The 22,810-nt window shown below is 37.1% G+C and overlaps 2 protein-coding genes across 2 annotated transcripts in view; one reads left to right on the plus strand and one right to left on the minus strand.

Annotated features, from left to right (window-relative positions):
• The window catches only part of il17a/f2 (interleukin 17a/f2), a 410,073-nt gene that overhangs the window by 323,303 nt on the left and 63,960 nt on the right, over positions 1 to 22,810 (plus strand). The gene's annotated exons all lie outside the window — the stretch shown is intronic.
• Positions 1 to 22,810, minus strand: part of top3b (DNA topoisomerase III beta) — a 99,102-nt gene that overhangs the window by 788 nt on the left and 75,504 nt on the right. Inside the window, exons 12-17 of the mRNA XM_062025690.1 lie at positions 21,084 to 21,257; positions 18,053 to 18,181; positions 13,611 to 13,760; positions 10,525 to 10,625; positions 6,093 to 6,294; positions 4,784 to 4,971 (exon numbers count right to left, since the gene is read on the minus strand). Of these exons, the coding sequence (XP_061881674.1) occupies positions 4,784 to 4,971; positions 6,093 to 6,294; positions 10,525 to 10,625; positions 13,611 to 13,760; positions 18,053 to 18,181; positions 21,084 to 21,257 (944 nt within the window). The remainder of the gene's footprint in view (positions 1 to 4,783; positions 4,972 to 6,092; positions 6,295 to 10,524; positions 10,626 to 13,610; positions 13,761 to 18,052; positions 18,182 to 21,083; positions 21,258 to 22,810) is intronic.

The following is a 22,810-nucleotide window of genomic DNA, read 5'->3' on the forward strand; positions in this document are numbered from 1 at the left end:
TTGACACATAATCTCACTACTTTCATCACTTTGGAAGATTTTGGTGTCCAAAAGTAGGCCGGTTTGTCACTTGGATGACTTTTTCTAACCCTAACATTTGTAGTTACACAGTTTTGTGCAGGTAAGACCAGGGCCGTCGTATAGGGGAAAAAAAAGATGACCATTCTAAGGGCCCTCAACCCGTTAGGGCCCACACACATCCCCCAGCAGTTTCAATGACAAAATGATTATGCATACACTGAACTAATATATATTTATACGAATTAATCTGAATATAAAGCCACAATTCATTCAAATTTCAAATTTTAATAATTAAAAAAAAACCTTAGGCCCTTTCTTAAAAAATGTTTTGGCCCACACCGCTGAACCTTCTTCCTATTTTTTTTCGTCATTGGCATTAAATAAGTGCACGCGTACTCCAGCAGCTCAGGAGGATGCCCCGCAAATAGCAAGGCCTGGAGTAGGAGGAGCAGAGCAGTGGCCCAGGACATCAAAAACTTGTTGATTAGAGATTAAAACTACAGAGGGTTGAAACAATTAGCCTACTTGTTCATTCATTTAATGTCTGTAACATTATTGACAGGGTGCACGCTGGACTCTGGAGGTTATGTAAGCTGTCATCTACGTAGCTGCACTACACTCTTGACAAGTTGCCAGTTTATTGTAAAGCATCGGTGTGACATATATTAGTCGGACAGCGCTCCAGTACGCACATATTCAGAGGCTGCATTGAATTGTATTATGACGCATTCGAGTTCTACTCAGTGATTATAATTACTGAATAATTACCAGATCCTCATAATAACTAATTATGAGCATCTGACACAGGTCAGTTGCGTTATCATTAAGTGTTAAATGTGGTCTTGTAAAATGTGTTATTTGTGTGACATTTTAGTAGTCTATATGCAAAAAAATTAAATTGTTCAAATATTTGTTAATGTTTATTTTCATAGCAATATAGACCCCACAATAGCTGACAACAACAAAGTAAAAAGACTATTTAGAATTTGGGACAGTTTTACATTGACTTTCATATCATAACATTACCTGTGGCTATTGCAGGTGGAGAAGGGGTGTCTAGCAAACTGAAACTAGTTAAGAACTATCTCAGATCCACAACAAGCCAAGATAGGCTAATTATGAATAAAAGTTATTAAAATTAAAAATAGCCTTGCAAGACTTAAGTTCCTGTCCAGTACTCTTATTTTGTAGTTGCACTTCCCCTGTATGTACACTGAGTGCTAGCTCCCACACCTGTCAGTGATTTGCAACCGGGAAACACCTGTACCCGGTTGCCAATCAGTCTCCTATTTCAATTGTTCAGACAGTGTTGGATCCTTGCCTAGTGTGCTGTCTCTGCTCTGCTGCTTGCTCAATGTACACGTGTTATTCCCAGTCCAAAATAAGTTATCTTATGCACTCGCCTTCTGTTGTTCTGTTCTCCTACTCCCTTGTGAGTGTAAATATTAAGTAATAATATTTTACTCACCATCTGCCTCTCTTCTGCTGCACCTTGGGGTCATGTCGCAAAGCTACGCATAATGACACTTATATTTTATAGCCTGAATATACAGAGGATGAGCTACTGGTTATAGAAGCTAAGCAGACACGACCTGAAGAGTAAAGATTGCAGCAGGGGTTACAAAATCTGCATGACTTGGTGGTGTAAATTACATGGCTTGGCATGTATTTATTTATTTCACCTTTATTTTACCAGGAAAGATCAACTAAGAACAGTTTCTTATTAACAATGATGACCTGGCAAGAGGCCGAAAACAATAAGCATGATTACGACAAACACTATAACCAATAAGAAAAGACAAAGACGTCAAAATCAGCCTAAATAACTACCAGAAGGGGAATAAACCTGTGCAACAATCAGATAAGGTCAGTTGTATTTTCTGTTTGAACAAGTAAAATAATGGAAGAGTTGAAAGTTTGAAGGATTGTCGCTTGCTGCAGCATAACTAAAGGATTCTTTTCCAAGGACAGTGCAGTCTTTTGGAACAGAGGGTAATAATGTCACTGGATCTCAGGTGGTAATTATTATGGGAAAGATGCAAAAGCAAGGTATTGAGATGATTTTCCTAATAGAGTCTTATAGACACATTTATTACAGTAAAGGAACCCTAATCCGGCATTATCATTGGGCTGCAGGTTATTGATGTGAGTTTTGAAGGAAAGTGAGCGACTAGAGACCCAAGTATTTGCAGGAGCTGACAAACTCGAATTCTGAGCCGTCAGCACAGGTAATCTTGGAAGGGCAAGTGATACGATCAAATAACATGCATTTGGTCTTCTTTGAATAGATTAAGGTCAAGGAAAGATTTCTCAATAGAAGTGAGGTTGAATTGGAGGGTAGAGGCTGCAGAGAAGACTGAAGGACCAACAGAGTAGATTATGGTATTGTCAGTATAAAGATGTATCCTGGAGGTGCCGATAGTTTTGGCCACATCATTTATGTAGATGCAGAATAACCTTGGGCCCAATATGGGTCATTGGGGCACACCTTCAGAAATGTTATGCGGATCAGACACAACATTTTCAGACTTTACTTGTTGTACACGGTTATTGAGAGAGCTGGCAAAGCAGTTCAGACAAATCTTGGACAAGCTAATACTAAAGTATTATTATTTATTATTTTTATTGTAATTATTATTACTGACCTTTTGTGAAACACCAATTTTTCTTGTCCATTTGTACCTGTTTTTCCTTATTAAGAATATGTATAAATCCCAAAAATTTTAAATCAAGCCATGGAGGCATGGCGGAGAAGTTTATAACATAATCTTGCCTTCATACTTCTTTCAAACGAGCCTTTTGTAATTTTACCAATTTGTTACGTTTTTCAAATTGGTCTTGTCAGCAGATATCTCCATATATGATAAAGTTTTACCTGAAAAGTTTTGCGCGAGTCCGCCATTGTAGTCTGACGTTGTCGTCAATAAGTTCCTTCTTTTTTCTCTATTGTCTTGTTGTGGGGCAGATTGGCTCGGACATGCACATGCATCCTCCGCTGTTGCCAATTCTAATACAAAGTAGAATATAGTTCTAACTCATATCTGTCAGTAGACTCGATATGGAAGCACTAAAAACGACATCATGGATGATAGAGAGAAGACGCTGTGGAAGTGGAGCCACGTGATCAAGACCACCCAAAATGGCGCAGCCTGAAGAGACGGTCAGAAAGCGGTTTGAAGATGGTCTGTAAGGCAAAATGTATGCAAACATTTTGACCAAAGAACCACTATTACATCTTAAGTAGACCACAAGGAAGTGTTTTGAATGGAAAAATTAAAATAAATCATAGGACCCCTTTAAGAGGATGTACTGAATCGAAGGCCTTAGCCAGAGCTAAGAAAACAGCTATGCAGACCTGATTAATGTCTATGAAAGTGATGAGCGTGAACATTGAGTGCTTCTGTTGCACTGAGTGGCACACAGTGTCACATTGAAAGGCTCTGTTTATCTGTATATGCAAGTCTATATCTGTTTATGCGTGTATCCATACATACATATAAACAATTATTTACAACGAATGAAGAATTGTTTATGTTAACAAGCGTCAGTGGTAGAAACTTTTTGTTCACCGACCCAAATCACCTGGAAAAGACGCCCCAACTGGAGCAGACTGTCAAATGTCATCATGATATTGATACTTATACATGGAGCAGTTAATGCTTGATATCATAGCTATATACTGTACACCGTCAATCTAGCCGTGTACAAACAAAACATTAAAACGTGCTTTTAGAGATAATTTGGTTGTGTAATCGTAGCAGTTCATATGATTGTTGTTGATTCTCAGTCAATAGAGATTGTTGCCCTATCGTATTGTATTGGTGCTGTGTTACTGCCAGAAAAGTAGTCTGCGTTAGCTCCAACAATAAAAATGTTGGCTCTAGCTTTGGTTAAATGCAGGTCACAGCTTGTAAATGGTCCATTGCTGGTAGTTTATGGATGTTTTTTTGGAGGGATTTATAGAATAGACTCTTCATTACCTGCATTGTTAGCCACCTCCTAATAGCAGTTTTCCCTATTTAAAACGCACATAAAGGAGAAAGACGTGTGTTCTTCTCTCATATCAGGATTGTGAATGATGGGTAAAATTCCCCAAAAATGCAGTTTCCCCATCAACAAATAAATATCTATATTTGCCACAATGAAATATTCAACTTTGTAAAACATTTCCCACAGATCGGAGGCAATGTAGGTTTTGATTGGCTTTTCTGACTGTCAATTACAGCTGTCTCGCATGTACATCAATGTGCAACATTATATCATGTAAGTTATTTACTTGGTTTCATTTCGTCTAGCGGCAGACACTAGTGCATGCACCTTATAAACACTGAATACTTTACATTGTATTCAAGTGTCATTTCTTCATCATTGTCCCATAAAAAAACATTATGTACTTGCAAGAATGTGATGGGTGTACTCATAGATAATGATAATCTGGGAACATAAACACAGGAAGTGAATAGACTATTACTGTAGCAATTGCTAAGATTTAGAGAATGCTTATGATTAAATAAACTTTGTTTCTTAAAGATTATTTTCCTTGTGCTAGTGTAAACGTGATGTTCTTTCATTGTATGCAATGTCAAGCATGTGCAAAATAAATCAAACTGATGCCATTACCATGGTGTAATTTGTTATTTTCCTGTAGTGCTTTGTAACTGCTAGAAAAATAGTCCGTTAAGCGTATTGTTATAATTGTTTTCACGTTGCATGTAATACGAAGTCATAGAGGAAAGAAAATGATAAATAGCGATTATCTTACCTGTACGCGATGTGCATTTTCAAAGAAATTAACAACTACATTGCACCTATTACAGGACATCTTCCATTTCGGCCCAGAGGTTGGATCCAGTACCAAAACTCCACTGTCACACTCCACACACTGTCCAATACCCAAAGCATTGAGAGAGTGCAGGCAGGAAGGATGGGTACATTCATTGCATCCTACATCTAGGAAAAACAGGCAGGACAAAACAACATGTTATAAATTTGATTTAATTACAGTTATTAAAGACAAAATATCTCAAACTTTATCACTTTGTTGTCCAAACATTCTGCGCCTTCTTAGACTTTTGGTACAGAACCTAAACCCAAGATCAGGGCTATTCAAGTAAATTGTTTTGAGGGTCATATTTCCTGAGAGCTAAAATTCTGAAAAAAATAAGACAGTTTTGGGTATCTAATATAAAAATGTTCCTTTCATCCAAATGTTTTTAACTGAACTCACACTGCTAATTGAATAGTCCTGCCCTAGAGGAAGATCAGAGAAAAAGTGGACCTCTTCATTGCTATGCTAATACTTGGTTAATATTCAAATCACGAAATGTAAATTGAGTATTGTAGGCGGTTTTTGAATGCTTATATTTTGGATTTCATGGGCGAAATAGAGGACCTCCCATTGGGTCCGTTAATAGCAGACTATTTTTACGTTTATTTACAAGTTAGAATGCATTAAAAAATATTCCATCCTACGTCATGTCTTTCATAATGATTGTGAACGAAGTGCAGTTCTCCTTTAGGTGAGCAAAATAAGGAGCCCAATCCATTCAGCGTGGCTGTCTTCATGAATATGCAGAAAATGCTGATTATGAGAAGACCCACAATACTGGGGGGATACAAATAATACAAATACGAAAGATACAAATAAAATTATCGATCACAAACGGTGTTTCGATCAAGGCTGAAATTGTTCTGTGGAGGCCCAAAGTAGCTCCTTTAGCATTAGACTGTTACATCCACAGTGCAAGAGGAAGCGCTACTGCAGGTCCCTTCTGCCCACAGCCATAAGACTTTCCAGGACACTTATAGTGATGTTTTTTCGTGGTGTGCAATACAGATGTTAGTGTTTTTTTGTTGTACTTTATTTTCTATTTATACATATTAGTGAACAATATGTAGTATTCATTACAATTTTTTTGGTTTTCCATTACGCTTTACTTCTGTTACTATATGTAAAACCCTGCACTGCAACAATGTAATTTCGCCATTGTGGGATGATTAAAAGTCTATCCTATACTTACTATTTAGTAAAATAAAACACTTTTAGTACTTTAGTAAAAGGAAGTTCTCACTTTTTCTCATGTCCCTGAAAGGCGGTTTGCTGAAACAGTAGGGGCACAATGGATAACTTTTGCCTCGGGCCCCAGAGGTCCAAAGCACTAGCTCAAAGTCATCCAGTGGACAGCGAAGCTCCTTGTACAACTTGATGGCTCCATTCTGGGGAAGACTATATGTTTCATCACAGTGGGAGCAGTGGAGTCGACTAGGTTTGGCCTGCAAGGACAAACATTTTCTATAGAATTAGTAATATCACAAAGTATAAACAAAAAGTAGTGAAATTTCACATATTCATTGGTACAGTTACGGTACAGTTAAAACACCTATAGAATTTTGACAGTAATATGACTCCCATAGTGCAGCCATTTTGACAAACATTTCAAACTCACATTCAAATTAATGGCCACTTTAAAATTGGATTACAAAATGGATTTTATATATATATATATATATATATATATATATATATATATATATATATATATATATATATATATATATATATATATATATATATACAGTATATATATATATATACTGTATATATATATATATATATATATATATATATATATATATATATATATATACACATATGCATACACACATATATATATATACACATTTACATGCACACATATATACATATATATATATATATATACATACATATATACATACACATATATATATATATATATATATATATATATATATATATATACATATATATATACATACACATATATATATATACATATATATACATACACATATATATATACATATACATATATAGACACACACACACATATATATATATATATACATACATACATACATATATACATACATATACACATGTACACATATATACTGTATATATATATATATATATATATATATATATATATATATATATATATATATATATATATATATATATATATATAATTTAGTTATTTTGTTTTTTCCTCTTTTTTTGTTTATGTATGTCTGTTTTTGTTACCTTTCTGTATTTAAGATTATCTAATAAAATAATACAAGTAATATAATATATTGTTGTGTTGGAGACGTAGTTTGGGGGGTCAATCTTTTTTGGGGGGACCGCCTCAGTCCAGCGCACACGAGAGCAGTGTGATCTCATGGTGATCTAGCTTCCGCTGCCGGTGATTTGGCCTGTGTGTATGGGAAGGTCGACGGGACTAGTGGAGTGTGGATAGAGAGCGATGGCTCAGAAAAATAACGTCAAAGTGGAAAGACGGCAAAGAGCTCCAAGAAGATGAGAGGTTTTGCAATCCTTCAAAAGTGAAAAAGACAGACATTGTGGTGAAATGTTTGCACTGTCAAACAGAGCTGGCATTGCATAATATAAAATACATTAATGATACAACATTACCAGAAATTACCCTGCATATTTAAGAAATGCAACAAGGTAAACATCTATTTAGGCAGATAATGCCATTTTATATGTTTGACTTGCATAACAAAGGTTTTATTCAAACACATGTGAGGACATGTTAGCGTGTACATTTTGAATGTGAATCCTATCCAGGTGCAATATTCTTTTGTCCAGACAAAGTACAGCAGACACTTTAGCCTTGGTCATAGCTAACTAAGGCTGAAGTGCTAGCCAAAACTGTCAGTAAGTTACACAAAATACTAGGGACAACCCTGCACCCAGACGACGGCTGGGCGATATATCGATATGTGCGATATATCGATATGCGCGATATATCGCAGGTTTGTCTCTGTGCGATATAGAAAATGACTATATCATGATATTCGAGTATGCGTTCTCACGCAGTTGCTTTTAGCTGCTGGCATTGCACTACAGGCTCTCCTCGCTCTTTCCTGTCTCTCCTCCTCACAGACAGCAAGCGCAGCTTCTACATACATCACATACTGTCACGACATACGTCACATACGTATATGCCCTCGCGGAGCAAAGAGGTAGCAGCATGGCTAACGTTAGCTAACGAGAGAAAGAAGGTGAGAATCTAGTAACAAATGAAGGAATAATTCCCCAAAAAAACAGCAGGGGGTCCATCGTCTGCCGGTGGTTTGGCTTCAAGTGTCGAACAGACAACCGTAATTTGTCAAGTTTGGGGCAAAAGCGTTGCTATAAAAAGTAGCATTACTGCTAATATGTAGCATCATTTGAAAAGTCACCTGCTAGAGAATGAACAGTGCTTACTCCGCATGTCAACATCTCCGTTCGGTGCCACACGCCCACACCATCAAAATGCAGAGGCAAACATTTCCAGATCAACACCGTATGAAAAAATTGTGATTTTTTTGTTGTGATTTCCTTCTCTGCATGAAAGTTTTAAAGTAGCATATATTAATGCAGTATGAAGAAGAATGTTTTAATGTAGACACATAGAATCATCATACTGCTGTGATTATATGCATCAAGTGTTCATTCAAGGCTAAGGCAAAATATCGAGATATATATCGTGTATCGCGATATGGCCTTAAAATATCGCGATATTAAAAAAAGGCCATATCGCCCAGCCCTAAAGGACGGCGTGAAGGACGGCGTGAAGGACGGCGTGAAGGACGGCGCGGCAGAGCACAAGCGCAGGCCCAGGCCGACACCCGACAAACCAACCAACACAACAACAGAACGAAGCCGGCAAGTTCGCCAGCCCCGGCAACAACCACGTGCACGCAGAAATAACTGCTGCAATACACCTGACAACCAGCACCACTCGATCCAATCAAAGTGACCAAAAAAAACGTGACCAACAACCACATGCCAACAGGACCATGGAGACCAGCCAGTGCCAGCACACAAGTCCTCCCAAACGACAACACGCAAAAAAGAGACATCAACACCTCCCCAACTAAAAGACTCCACTCCCCAATCCGAACCCGCACAAACACAACATCGCCCAAACAACCAAGACACAGCACCCACACCAAACAAAAGGACAGCGCTGCCTCCGCATCAAGCGACCGACACAGGCCCCACAGCGCGAGGCCGGAACAGACGGGCACGGACCCCGCTCAACAGGAAGCAAAACCTGCGCAACCCACACAAACTGGAAGTGAAGACAATTGACCACCCAATCCACCTCCATTAAAAAATTAAATTAAATTTAAAACAATTAAAAACCTCACACCCTTAGCGAGGTCTCAGCACGGGAATGACAGGCCACCAGACCACAGTACCTGGAGCCTGCACCGACTGAGGAGCCACCCGTGTATGTGATGTGGCAGTGTATAAGGCCCACAGAGTGTCTACTGTATAGTTAAAATTAGGAGGTCAGCCATTACTGCCAACCTCCAGTCCCTATTGATGTGTGTATTGTAGCGTGAGGGAAATATGTATGAGGGTGGAGACTAATAATGCGATTAAAATTGGGGGAAATCAAGGCCAACATGGGTCCCTACCATGCCGAGCCCCCTAAACCTTAATTGTCTAACATGCAGTTAAAATTGAGGGATGGACGAGCAGGGGACAAGTCAGGAGGACTGCAGCCCCCCGCCATACCTCCCCGCAGGACAATCCCTCGAAGTCCTATATGTGTGTGTGTGTGCTGTAAGTAGGAGGAGCAGACCAATTAAGTTTTGTGTTGTATTGTTCTATATCTGTGGGATTAAAATGGGAAGTCAACTGAAGGCCATTCATTTTAGCTGCTGCTTCCCTTGCCAATATGGTGGTCTAAACATAACTAGTCACGTGACATTTGGAGCGTGAAATTTTAAGAGCTTAATTGTAGTAAATATATAAATGCAAACATAATCTGCTAATCACTTCAAGGAATGAATTTAGGAAATTGCAATTGTATTTTTGTGGAGTAAAAAACAGTAGCTGTTTTCTAAAATAATGGCAAATAGCACTTAGATGAACTTTGTTTATGGTGTTTTTTTTAGAATGATTTCCCATACTTTATAAGTTTATCACATTTTGTATTCAAAAGTGTCATGTGATGTATAATACAAAATCAGTAATGTATTTTTTGTCCATGACTGTGACTCATATCTGTTTTCTTTCCCTGGGCTTTGTAGGTACTTCACACTGAAGAGCTTCCTTGAATAGAAATGATTAATTCATTCTGAACACAAAACAATCTAGATAAGAGCTAAATCTATTTCAAATTCAAACATAATTGGTACATATTCAATCATTTTATTCATCAAATTATTTATGAGAAAATTCCATCAAGTCATTTATCATCTCAATTGTATTGAGATGGAAATTCAAAAGTTTTGCCGCGACACATAATTTTAATAGATTTATGCATATCGTGTGTTTCACATCTAATTCACACTCAGCTGTCTATTGGTATCTTTAAAGGAATTGTGATAAAGTCACACCAGACAAAACTACATGTATATATATTATATGGGTTGTGTAAAGGTAGAATGTTTTAAAACAGTTTTTTAAAAACACAACAAATTTAGAATGTTATTTAAGTGGAAGTTGATTGTGCTTACCTGTATTAATTTCATGAACCGGTGGCACTTGCCACAACGAGATAATGGTTTTCCTGCAGCAGCAATTGGCGAAAAAGAGACTTCCATCAATTGATCCATACCTGCAGATCAGAGCAGACAGGCATCAATGTCATATGAATAAAACCTAAACGTTTTGTACCCTTTCAAAAATAACAACTTAAGCAATTAAATAATCATTACAGTATTCTAAGTAATTCACGCATCTGTGACATCAACCTGCTTAAGCAACAGCGATTTTTTTCCCGCTGCTGTTGTGAAAATAAAACAAAACAGCAAATAGAAAGGTTCGATTTCACGGTGCTTACGTGTGAGACATTATTAAAGCTGGCCTACCTCATTTATTGCTCGATGTTAAACACTCCGTCAAAAAGCTTGAGGATGTGTGACAGGCCTGCTTTTCTTTAGGTAATGATAGTAAGTCTTCTATTTGTCAAAGTTTTTAAACAAGGTCATTGATTTTTGGCAGATATGTCTTTCCCATCGTCTTCATGTCCATCTTGCACTGTTGATTTGATTTAATTACGTAGCATGCGTCTCGCCGGGAACCCACCCAAGAGCCCACCTCAGAGTGTTGCCGAAGCTAAAGGTGAGCTGACCCAATTGCTGTAGTAGCAGCAGTACTAGCAATATTTTTTTTTCATGGTAGGCAAACCTGGGGGAAAAATAGGACCAGGAAGACGCCAGGAAAGAGACAAAAAACGTGATTTCCTGGGAAAAATGGAAAGGTTAATAGCTGTGTTTTAAGGTACAATGGTGCCTGGCTATTTAGTGATTTATATGTAAGGAGGTTTATATGTAAGAAGGAATACTTTAAATAAATTACAAATTTATAAGGACATGAGTGCAGTGAAGCTAGTCTAAGAGACATATGATCTCTTCTCCTGGTTACAACACATACAGCCGCATTTTGGACTTCACAAGAGGGCCTTTACACATTTTCTTTGGCAGCCAAAAGCAGATAGTTGTATATATTCCAGGCCGGAAGTCACAAATGCATGGGTTATGATTGTATCTTTTATTTTATGTTTAGATTTTGCAAGTTAAGAAATGCTGTGCTTGTCACTTCAAAAGGGAATCAAGAGATACATCCTGATGAAGTGTAACACTGAGGTTACTAACTGTGCTGCATAGCTGGGTAGAGTAGCCAAAAGTTTTACTCAAGTAAGAGTACCTTTACTTCACAGTAATACGATTCAAGTAAAAACTAGTCATCCAAATAATTACTTGAATAAGACTAAGAAAATATTCCATGAAAAAACTTCTGAAGTATTGAGTAACTTGTGTGTAACTTCTACTTTTTTATTTAGTGGCAATTTTGTATGTTTTTTGGACTACAACCTTAGTTCATCAATCAATCAATCAATGTTTATTTATATAGCCCTAAATCACAAGTGTCTCAAAGCACTGCACAAGCCACAACAACATCCTCGGTTCAGATCCCACATCAAGGCAAGGAAAAACTCAACCCAGTGGGATGACAATGAGAAACCTTGGAGAGGACTGCAGATGTGGGCGACCCCCCCCCCTCTAGTTGATGTGTGTGTGTGTGTGTGTGTGTGTGTGTGTGTGTGTGTGTGTGTGTGTGTGTGTGTGTGTGTGTGTGTGTGTGTGTGTGTGTGTGTGTGTGTGTGTGTGTGTGTGTGTGTGTAAAACATAAATAAACATTTACAATTCACTGCAACATGTTTGTGGTTGGAAGTGGAATTATTGTAGGTTGAAATGTAAACATTTCTATAGGCACAAATGACAGTGCATGATATGGTTTGAGTTTATTTTGAACATGCATACAGATACATAAATATTTTTTTTACTAGTTTATAAGTTAACATTGAAGATTCGTGCCCCTTTGTCTGACATTGTCACTTTTTACAGTCAGTATGTTTCCATGCACTAAATTAGTCAGATTTTTCAAATAATGATGTTTCTTCTATACACTATACTATATATACACTATACACATATACACTACGAAGCAATTGAGCTCATTTCAGCTTGTCTTCCATCTATCCATTTTCTACCGCTTGTCCCTTTCGGTTTAGAATCTAAATCAAAATTAGCTTTATTGGCCAAGTATGTTTAACACACAATAAATTAGACTTAGTAGCTATGTGGCGATGCAAATATAGTAGAATAAAATAATGCGACATGCTAATAATAAAGTAGCGCTAATGACTGTCAAGCCCCAGATCTAACAGATAACTACAAATTTACACTGCTATTTGGTGTTTTAATATGTTTAATTTACACTTGTGATGATTATAATAATCAGAGACATACAAAAATATCGCTATTTTGGTGAACTGTTTGACTATTTAATGTTAATACAAACAACGCAGTGAATTATTCTTAATTGCTGGTCTAAATTTTTGTATTTGGAAAATTCTTACATCACTAAATAAAGCATGAATAATGATGTTTTGGATGATTTGAATGAATTAATGCTGTCTTTAAGTCATGTGATCTATTTATTATTTTTGTCTACTGCCTACATACACACTATTTTTACGCTGTATTAATTTCATTGTGCATACAAAAAAAATAAAAAATTCAAAATGCATCGTTAAGAGGTTTCTGTCCACCGGTTCTCCGCGGCATGTTACGTAATTAAAGTGTCTTCTTTGAGAACATTCTGGCATTTATTAAACAAGTCAGTTATTATTTTATCATATTATGTACCGGTACTTTAAAAATACTGACTTATTTCAGCTTCTATATCTATGCTTTGTGCTTATTGAGGAAAACAGCATAACACATACCTTTCTTCTGAGTTCATAGGGGCCAAGGGCTATAATTTCAGTTGATCATAGTAGTATTACTTAAAAATTAATCTAGTTCTTGAAGTCTTTAAGACCTGCCAGGCATGTTACTGATAAATAAAGTGTTTTCTGCATAAAAGTACAAGTTAAAGTATTTTCTAATGATAAAATAATCAAAAAAGTATTTCAACTGATTATCTTGATCACATGACCATTTAAAGTTCATTTAAACTCACTATCTAATTAGTGATTTGCCCCCCAAATACTGACCATGTAAGGCCTATTAATCCAGAATTTTTGCAAACGTACCAGAGACACAGTCCACAAAATAGTGAAACTTCCTCTTGAAAATGTCCAATGTATGCTGGAGTACTTGCTGGAAGTTGGCCTTTCCTAGTGCAATTAAATTAAGTTGCTTTTCAACAGCACTGCGGATGGTGGGGAGTACCAGTTCTGCATCTGAAAAAATAGACACAATGAAAATCTTCAAAGTTAAAGTTTCAAATCATATAATTAATGAATTCAACCAATTAAGGGGGGTGGCAGCAGATTATATTATCGCATCCTAACAGAGTCTGGCGGTCCTTTTAAACTTTATTGCTGACATTTACATGCCAATTGCAGTCCTGAGTTCCAACATTGTATATAAACTTCTCATAGCAAGAGAGAGACCCCAGCAACACAACATTTCCTCGTTGTCCACCACACACAGGGTGAAGTGCGTTCACAAGTATGGTTTGGTCTATGGCAGGTCTATTCAACTACATAATGAAGAGGGCCGGAGTTTCAAGAGCCCAGGTATTCAGGAACTGAACATCGAAATTTGGATGTTTTGTCAGAAAGTGCCTCCGCAGGTTATAGTCCAATGAGACTGTGTTTACTTCAACAAGCTCTTTGCAAAATGCCTAGAGGGCGCCAACTTTCTAATGTATTTTACACAGTATATGCCCCCCCTCTTACAGATTTTTCCAACGTAATGACATACGTACGTAACACATGCACACACATTCGCTTTAGGTGTTGTTAGCTAATAATACCAATTTGGATGGCTAGTGTTAGCTGTCATTGAATGTAGAGCTGCAGCTATCGAATATTTTAGTAATCGAGTATTCTATCGAATATCCCGATCTATTAATCAAATAAATCATATTTTTGCTTAATTAAGGTTTAATTATACATGTTAAGATGTGCCCTCAATTATTGCGGCCTAATTGCCTATACACACACACACACACACACACACACACACACACACACACACACACACACACACACACACACACATATATATATATATATATATATATATATATATATATATATATATATATATATATATATATATATATATATATATATATATATATAAAATTGTATATATATATATATATATATATATATGTATGTATATATATATATATATATGTATGTATATATATATATTGTATGTATATATATATATATATGTATGTATACATATATATGTATATATATACACACACAGTATATATATATATATATATACATATATATATATATATATATATATATATATATATACACACACAGTATATATATATATATATACACATATATATATATATACACAGTGTATATATATATATATACACAGTATATATATATATATATATATATATATATATATACACATATATATATATACACAGTGTATATATATATATATACACAGTATATATATATATATATATATATATATATATATATATATATATATATATATATATATATATATATATATATATATATATATATATATATATATATATATTAGGGGTGTGGGAAAAAATCGATTCGAATTCGAATCGCGATTCTCACGTTGTGCGATTCAGAATCGATTTTAATTTTAAAAAAATAGATTTTTTGATTGTTATTTAAAAAAAACTTTTTTTTTTTTTTTAAATGAATCAATCCAACAAAACAATACACAGCAATACCATAACAGTGCAATCCAATTCCAAAACCAAACCCGACCCAGCAACACTCAGAACTGCAATAAACAGAGCAATTGAGAGGAGACACAAACACGACACAGAACAAACCAAAAGTAGTGAAACAAAAATGAATATTATCAACAACAGTATCAATATTAGTTACAATTTCAACATAGCAGTGATTAAAAATCCCTCATTGACATTATCATTAGACATTTATAAAAATTAAAAAAAAGAACAATAGTGTCACAGTGGCTTACACTTGCATCGCATCTCATAAGCTTGACAACACACTGTGTCCAATATTTTCACAAAGATAAAATAAGTCATATTTTTGGTTCATTTAATAGTTAAAACAAATTTACATTATTGCAATCAGTTGATAAAACATTGTCCTTTACAATTATAAAAGCTTTTTACAAAAATCTACTACTCTGCTTGCATGTCAGCAGACTGGGGTAGATCCTGCTGAAATCCTATGTATTGAATGAATAGAGAATTGTTTTGAATCGGGAAAAAATAGTTTTTGAATCGAGAATCGTGTTGAATTGAAAATAAATCGATTTTGAATCAATTTGTGACCCCAAGAATCGATATTGAATCGAATTGTGGGACACCCAAAGATTCACAGCCCTAATATATATATATATATACACTGAACAAAAATACAAATGCAACACTTTTGTTTTTACTCCCATTTTTCCTGAGTTGAACTCATCATCATATCATATCATAACACAGCACAATGCCACAGATGTTGCACATTTTGAGGGAGCGTGCAGTTGGAATGCTGACTGCAGGAATGTCAACCAGAGCTGTTGCCTGTGAATTGAATGTTCATTTCTCTACCATAAGCCGTCTCCAAAGGCGTTTCAGTAAATTTGGCAGTACATCCAACTGGCCTCACAACAGCACACCACGTGTAATCACAACAGCCCAGGACCCACACATTCAGCAGGTGCACCTCTATGATCGTCTGAAATCAGCCACCCGGAGTGCTGCTGCAACAATTGGTTTGCATTACCAACAAAATTTCTGCACAAACTGTGAGAAACCATCTCAGGGAAGTTCATCTGCATGCTTGTCATCCTCATCGGAGTCTCGACCTGACTGCTGTTTGTCGTCGTAACCGACTTGAGTGGGAAAATGCTCACATTCGATGGCGTCTAGCACGGTGGGGAGGTGTTCTCTTCACGGATGAATCCCGGTTTTCACTGTTCAGGGCAGGTGGCAGACAGTGTGTGTGGCGTTGTGTGGAAAAGCGGTTTGCTGATGTGGGGGTGGGGTTATGGTATGGGCAGGCGTTTGTTATGGACAACTAACGCATGTGGGTTTTATTGATGGCCTTATGAATGCACAGATACCGTGACAAGACACCGAGGCCCATTGTTGTGCCTTTCACCCGAGACCATCACTTCATGCTGCAGCATGACAATGCACGGCCCCGTGTTGCAAAGATGGAAAAACAATTCCTGAAAGCTGAAAACATCCCAGTTCTTTCATGGCCAGTATACCTGCATACTCATCGGACATGTCACCCATTGAGCATGTTTGAGATGATGTTTGCGTATATGACAGCATGTTCCAGTTCCTGCCAATATCAGCAACTTCGCGCAGCCATTGAAGAGGAGTGGACCAACATTCAACAGGCCACAATTAACAACCTGATCAACTCTATAAGGAGATGTGTTGCACTGCGTGAGGCAAATGGTGGTCACAGAAGATACTGACGCTTTTCTGACACCCCCAGACCCCATTAAAGCAAAACTGCACATTTCAAAGTGGCCTTTTACTGTGGGCAGCCTAAGGCGCACTTGTGCAATACCCATGCGGTTTAATCAGCATCTTGATATGCCACACCTGTGAGGTGGGATGGATTATCTTGGCAAAGAAGAAGTGCTCACTAACACAGACTTAGAGAGATTTTTGAACAATATTTGAGAGGAATAGGTCTTGTATTTTTCGGATTATAAATCGCTCCGGAGTATAAATCGCACCGGCCGAAAATGCATAATAAAGAAGGAAAAAAACATATAAGTCGGACTAGAGTATAAGTCGCATTTTTTGGGGAAATGTATTTGATAAAATCCAACACCAAGAATAGACATTTGAAAGGCAATTTAAAATAAATAAAAAGAATAGTGAACAGCAGGCTGAATAAGTGTACGTTATATGACGCATAAATAAGAACTGAGAACGTGCCTGGAATGTCAACATAACATAACGTAAGAGTCATTCAAATAACTATAACAAAGAACATGCTATACGTTTACCAAACAATCTGTCACTCTTAATCGCTAAATCCGATAAAATCTTCTTCCTCGGTGTCGCTTCTAAATAACTCTGCCAACTCCAAAGGTAGACAATGTGCCGCTTCTTCTTCTATCGGTACGTCGCTTACGTCAGAGTCATCGTCAGTTGCAGTTCCAATTATTCCAGCCTTTCTGAATCCGGAACAGGATGGTTTCGGTTGTCACTGAAGATAAATAATATTATTTGATATTTTACGGTAATGTGTTAATAATTTCACACATAAATCGCTCCAGAGTATAAATCACCCCCCGGCCAAACTATGAAAAAAAATGCGATTTATAATCCGAAAAATACGGTATATAGCAACAGTTTTAGATCTTTGAGTTCAACTCATGAAAAATGGAAGAAAAAACAAAGGGGTTGCGTTTAAATGTTTGTTCCGTTACACAAACCACAACACTGGGCGCAAGTAGAAACACTTAATCAAGATAAAGTCCTAAACATGCAATAAATGAGGAAAGATACCAATCTTGTAGTAGCCGTGCACAAGGACTATGCCCAGGTTGGTTGGCTTTAACTTGCGTCCATTCTCTACTGTCACATAGTTCCTTTGGCAGATGTTGTTAATGTGGACAGGGATGCTAGCATCAGTGCCTGCAAGAGCAGAAAAACAATCAACTTTAATTTGTGTGTATGGAAACTGCTTTTCTCCACAATTTTATTCAAAGCCTTCCTGGTTATAATAAGGTGAGAGCAGTATGAAAATATACTAAGGCAATTTCAGTATTTATATGTTATTACTTAAAAAACATTAAGTGATAAAGTGAGGGGATGCGTGCTCAGATGGCCATAAAGAAACTTGAGGGTTCCTGGTACGAATCCAGCTTCCGCCATCCAAGTCATTGCCATTGGGCAAGAAACTTCACCCATCTTGCTCTGTGTCGCTCACACTGGTCTATGAATATAAATAAACGTTTGGAGGTGGTTGGAGAGGCCGTAGGCACAAATTGGCAGCAAAGTTTCTGTCAGGGGAGCTGTGCCTTAAAATGTAGCTTACCACCGTCGAGTGTGAATGTGGACTGAATGAATGATGGGTTCTCAGTTCTTTCCGTAAATCACTATATATACCAGGGGTGGGCAATTAATTTTTACCGGGGGCCGCATGAGCAACCCGAGCACTGCTGGAGGGCCACATCGACAATATTTCAATTAAATTTTGCTCAATATTATTTTTGATATATACCGTAAGATAAATAATAACAATAATAATAATAATAATCAATAATAATAATAATAATTTCATTTAACCTAACTTAACTTTATACCAAAAGCACTGCTTTGGAAATAATTTGTACCCCTTTCAGAGTTCACATTTAGTTCCCCTTAAACATCCTCATGTTGCACAATGAAATGTAAGCATAGGATGAAGTGTGCATTCCTGTAACTTTCTCTAGTAACAGCATTCCATGATTAATATAAATAAATTAACATTAATAATAAATGACAGTAAAATAAGCACACGTATGACTGAGGAGTCATAGTGTAACTTTGTGTGGTGTTTGAGTTGTCCGACTTTGTGTGTGGCCATAAAAGCACCAGTGGTTTAGTGGTATGCGGGTTGGTGACAAATGACAAGTTGGTTTTGGCCTGGTTTGTATGGCAGAAAATTACTAGTTTTTCGAGATAGAAGTGTTTTACTCATGTTTTTGGTGTGGTTATGGCCGAATATAAACAGTTTTGCTCAATAAAGTGATCTATATAATTCCTGGCCTTGAAGCATCTCGATAGACGTTACAATAATTAAACAGTGTTCAATTGAACGGTGTTGACAAACACCGTTAGGGCCGCTTGTTGTCACTGTCACTCAAAGTTGTATTGCAAAATTACACAGAATAAATGTGTTTATTTTGTTTAGAATTCAGATGGGATTTGATTTGGTGCGCAGCATATATTTGCTGTGCGCAGAGGACGCTTGAGCAGTGCGCAATTGCGCAGGCGCGCACCTTAGAGGGAACGTTGCTTGGCAGTCCATGTCTTGTTGAAAACACGCCATTCGTCATCAACTTTTCTCTTTTTAGCGTCTCGGGTGTAAACCGTGCATCACTTGTCGCTGTGCACCTTCACTCACAGGTTACACACGGACATACGCCCATAAATAACACTTTTCAAAATAAAAGCAGCACAGTTGTATTGCGCTCACGACATAGATGTTTTTTCAACTTTATTTTGTAATTTGTGATTGCAGTTGTTCACGTTCACTCACAATCACGCGCATACGTCCACACGGAAGTAAACAAATAATGCTTTTCAAAACAAAAGCAGCACCGTTGTATTGCACACTCGACATAGATACTTTTTTAAATTTATTTTGTAATTTATGATAGGCCTCTCGCGGGCTGGACAGGGACGCACAAAGGGCCGGATGTGGCCCGCGGGCCTCAGAATGCCCAGGTCTGATATATACTGTATATAAACCCGATCAATTATTATTGTATAACATGTTTGCTTGTTTGTCTAATTAGGTAGTAGAGGGGAACATTATTAAACATTCTGACAAGCCAGCATTAAACACATTGTGCTAGATGAGAACAACATTTACAAAACACAGGTACTCATTTCACAAATGTTACTTCTCATACTTGATTATACTGATGGTTGTTTACCAAAACACTACTGACTCTATCCTTAAACCTCTCAACATTCTATATAATTATTTACACAGATTTGTCCTGAGATGTCCATTCAGAATACACTACTACAAGGCTGGTCATCACATCGAGAGGAGCCAGATGAGGTGGTTCGGGCATCTGGTCAGGATGCAACCCGAACGCTTCCCTAGGGAGGTATTTAGGGCACGTCCGACTGGTAGGAGGCCACGGGGAAGACCCAGGACACGTTGGGAAGAGTATGTCTCCCGGCTGGCCTGGGAACGCCTCGGGATCCCCCGGGAAGAGCTGGACGAAGTGGCTGGGGAGAGGGAAGTCTGGGCTTCCCTGCTTAGGCTGCTGCCCCCGCGACCAGACCTCGGATAAGCGGAAGAAGATGGATGGATGGATGGAAGGCTGGTAATTGGCTTAATCCTAAATCAAGGTTTCACTTACACTGGGTTTTGTTCTTTTTTAATTTATTTACTTACACATTTGACCGTACTTAAAACCACTGTGGTTCTGTATACAGCTTCTTATTTTATCAGACATTCTATATTGTATGACTTATCCATTGTTTACAATCCTTAAAATTGATAAAGAATTAGGCCGTGGGTCATTTAAATTCAAAGCCCTATATGATTGAAATAATAATCCTGCTCTTTAAAAGTCGATTACTTCTTTTGTTATTATCTTTAATTCAAATAAATGTTCCCACTTGCAAAAAAGTTGTTCTTGTTTCTGATGTTGAATTTGTATTCTATTGCTTGTGATGTTGTATTGTAGTTAAGGATACTGAATTTCAAAGGGATATCCTAAATACATTGAAATTGAAGGGTTAGACAGACTGACAAGCCAGTATTAAACTAATTGTGCTAATAAAACTAACATTTACAAAACACAGGTATTACCAACGCCATGTTTCTCCATTAGAGTGATAAGTTCAGCCTCAGTCAAGAAGTCTGGAGGGATTGTCTGCTTTTCCACCAGCTTAATCTCATCTACTGTAAACATGTCTCCCTTTTGACAGACAGGTAGGGCTTCTTCGAGAGGGATACCCTGCCATGGCATCACAGCTGTGTAACCTGGAAACAAAAACATTTTGTTCACGCATTAGTTCCTAGAAAAATTAAACATTTTCAACTAGGCCTGTGTAAAATTAAGAATTTGGAATTGATTTAAATAATTGAAATTCAAATTGAATTGGCTGCACTCCAAATGGTGCCGAATTTGAATTTGAATAAGAATAAGTAGAAACATATTTATTTCAATTCAGAAAAATGGCCAATTAACATGAAGAATTTGTCACACTGAACAAGGGTTTTGGCTTAAATACTAAAATTAAAACACACATTCCCTCAATTATGAATCATTTGGTATATTATCTATACAGACATATGTATTAAAAAAGATTGTGGTAAATGCAGTTTATTACAGTGAGCTGTTTGCAACCTTAAGACAGATGGCAGCCGGGTGCAAACTTTCTTTTGTGTTTTAAGCATTATATACCGCCCTTTTGAAGTGTAGTGACATAACTACACCTGAGCGTAACTTTTGTGTTGTCAACAAATAATAGCAATTTGGATAGCGAACATTAGCTGTCATTGAATAAATAGACCATTATAACAAGAATACATCTGCAAATTATTATTTGCTTCTCTGGTGTGGCCACACACCCCGAGCACAGTCACACACGACACCCGCACACACACCTCGTCTTGCAAATGAGCAGACCTTTCCTCCAGAAGGTCTTGTCTTTGTCCATATGATGTCAGATGAAACAAAAATTGAACTGTTTGACCACGACTGTACATACAAAACACAAAACCAGTGTAGTTGGCACGTTGTGTAAATCGTAAATAAAAACAGAATACAATGATTTGCAAATCCTGTTCAACCTATATTCAATTGAATAGACTGAAAAGACAAGATACTTAATGTTCGAAATGGAAAACGTTGTTTTTTGCAAATGTTAGCTCATTTGGAATTTGAGACCTGCAACACGTTTCAAAAAAACTGACACAAGTGGCAAAGTTGAAGTTGAGAAATGCTCATCAAACACTTATTTGAAACATCCCACAGGTGAACAGGCTAATTGGGAACATGTGGGTGCCATGATTGGGTATAAAAGCAGCTTCCATGAAATGCTCAGTCATTCACAAACAAAGATGGGGCGAGGGTCACCACTTTTTCAACAAATGCGTGAGCAAATTGTCGAACAGTTTAAGAACAACATTTTTCAATGAGCTATTGCAAGGAATTTAGGTATTTTACCATTTACAGTACATAATATCATCAACAGGTTCAGAGAATCAGGAGAAATCACTGCACGTAAGCGATGATATTACGGACCGTCGATCCCTCAGGCGGTACTGCATCAAAAAGCGACATCGGTGTTTAAAGGATATCACCACATGGGTTCAGAAACACTTCAGAAAACCACTGTCAGTACTTACAATTCATGGCTACATCTGTAAGTGCAAGTAAAAACTCTACTATGCAAAGCAAAGGCCATTTATCAACAACACCCAGAAACGCTACCGGCTTCGCTGGGCCCGAGCTCAGCTGGTGGACTGATGCAAACTGGAAACGTTTTCTGTGGTCTGACGAGTCCACATTTTAAATTATTTTTGGAAAA

This window comes from Entelurus aequoreus, linkage group LG17 (genome assembly GCF_033978785.1).
Source record: "Entelurus aequoreus isolate RoL-2023_Sb linkage group LG17, RoL_Eaeq_v1.1, whole genome shotgun sequence".
NCBI classification, from domain to species: Eukaryota; Metazoa; Chordata; class Actinopteri; order Syngnathiformes; family Syngnathidae; genus Entelurus; species Entelurus aequoreus.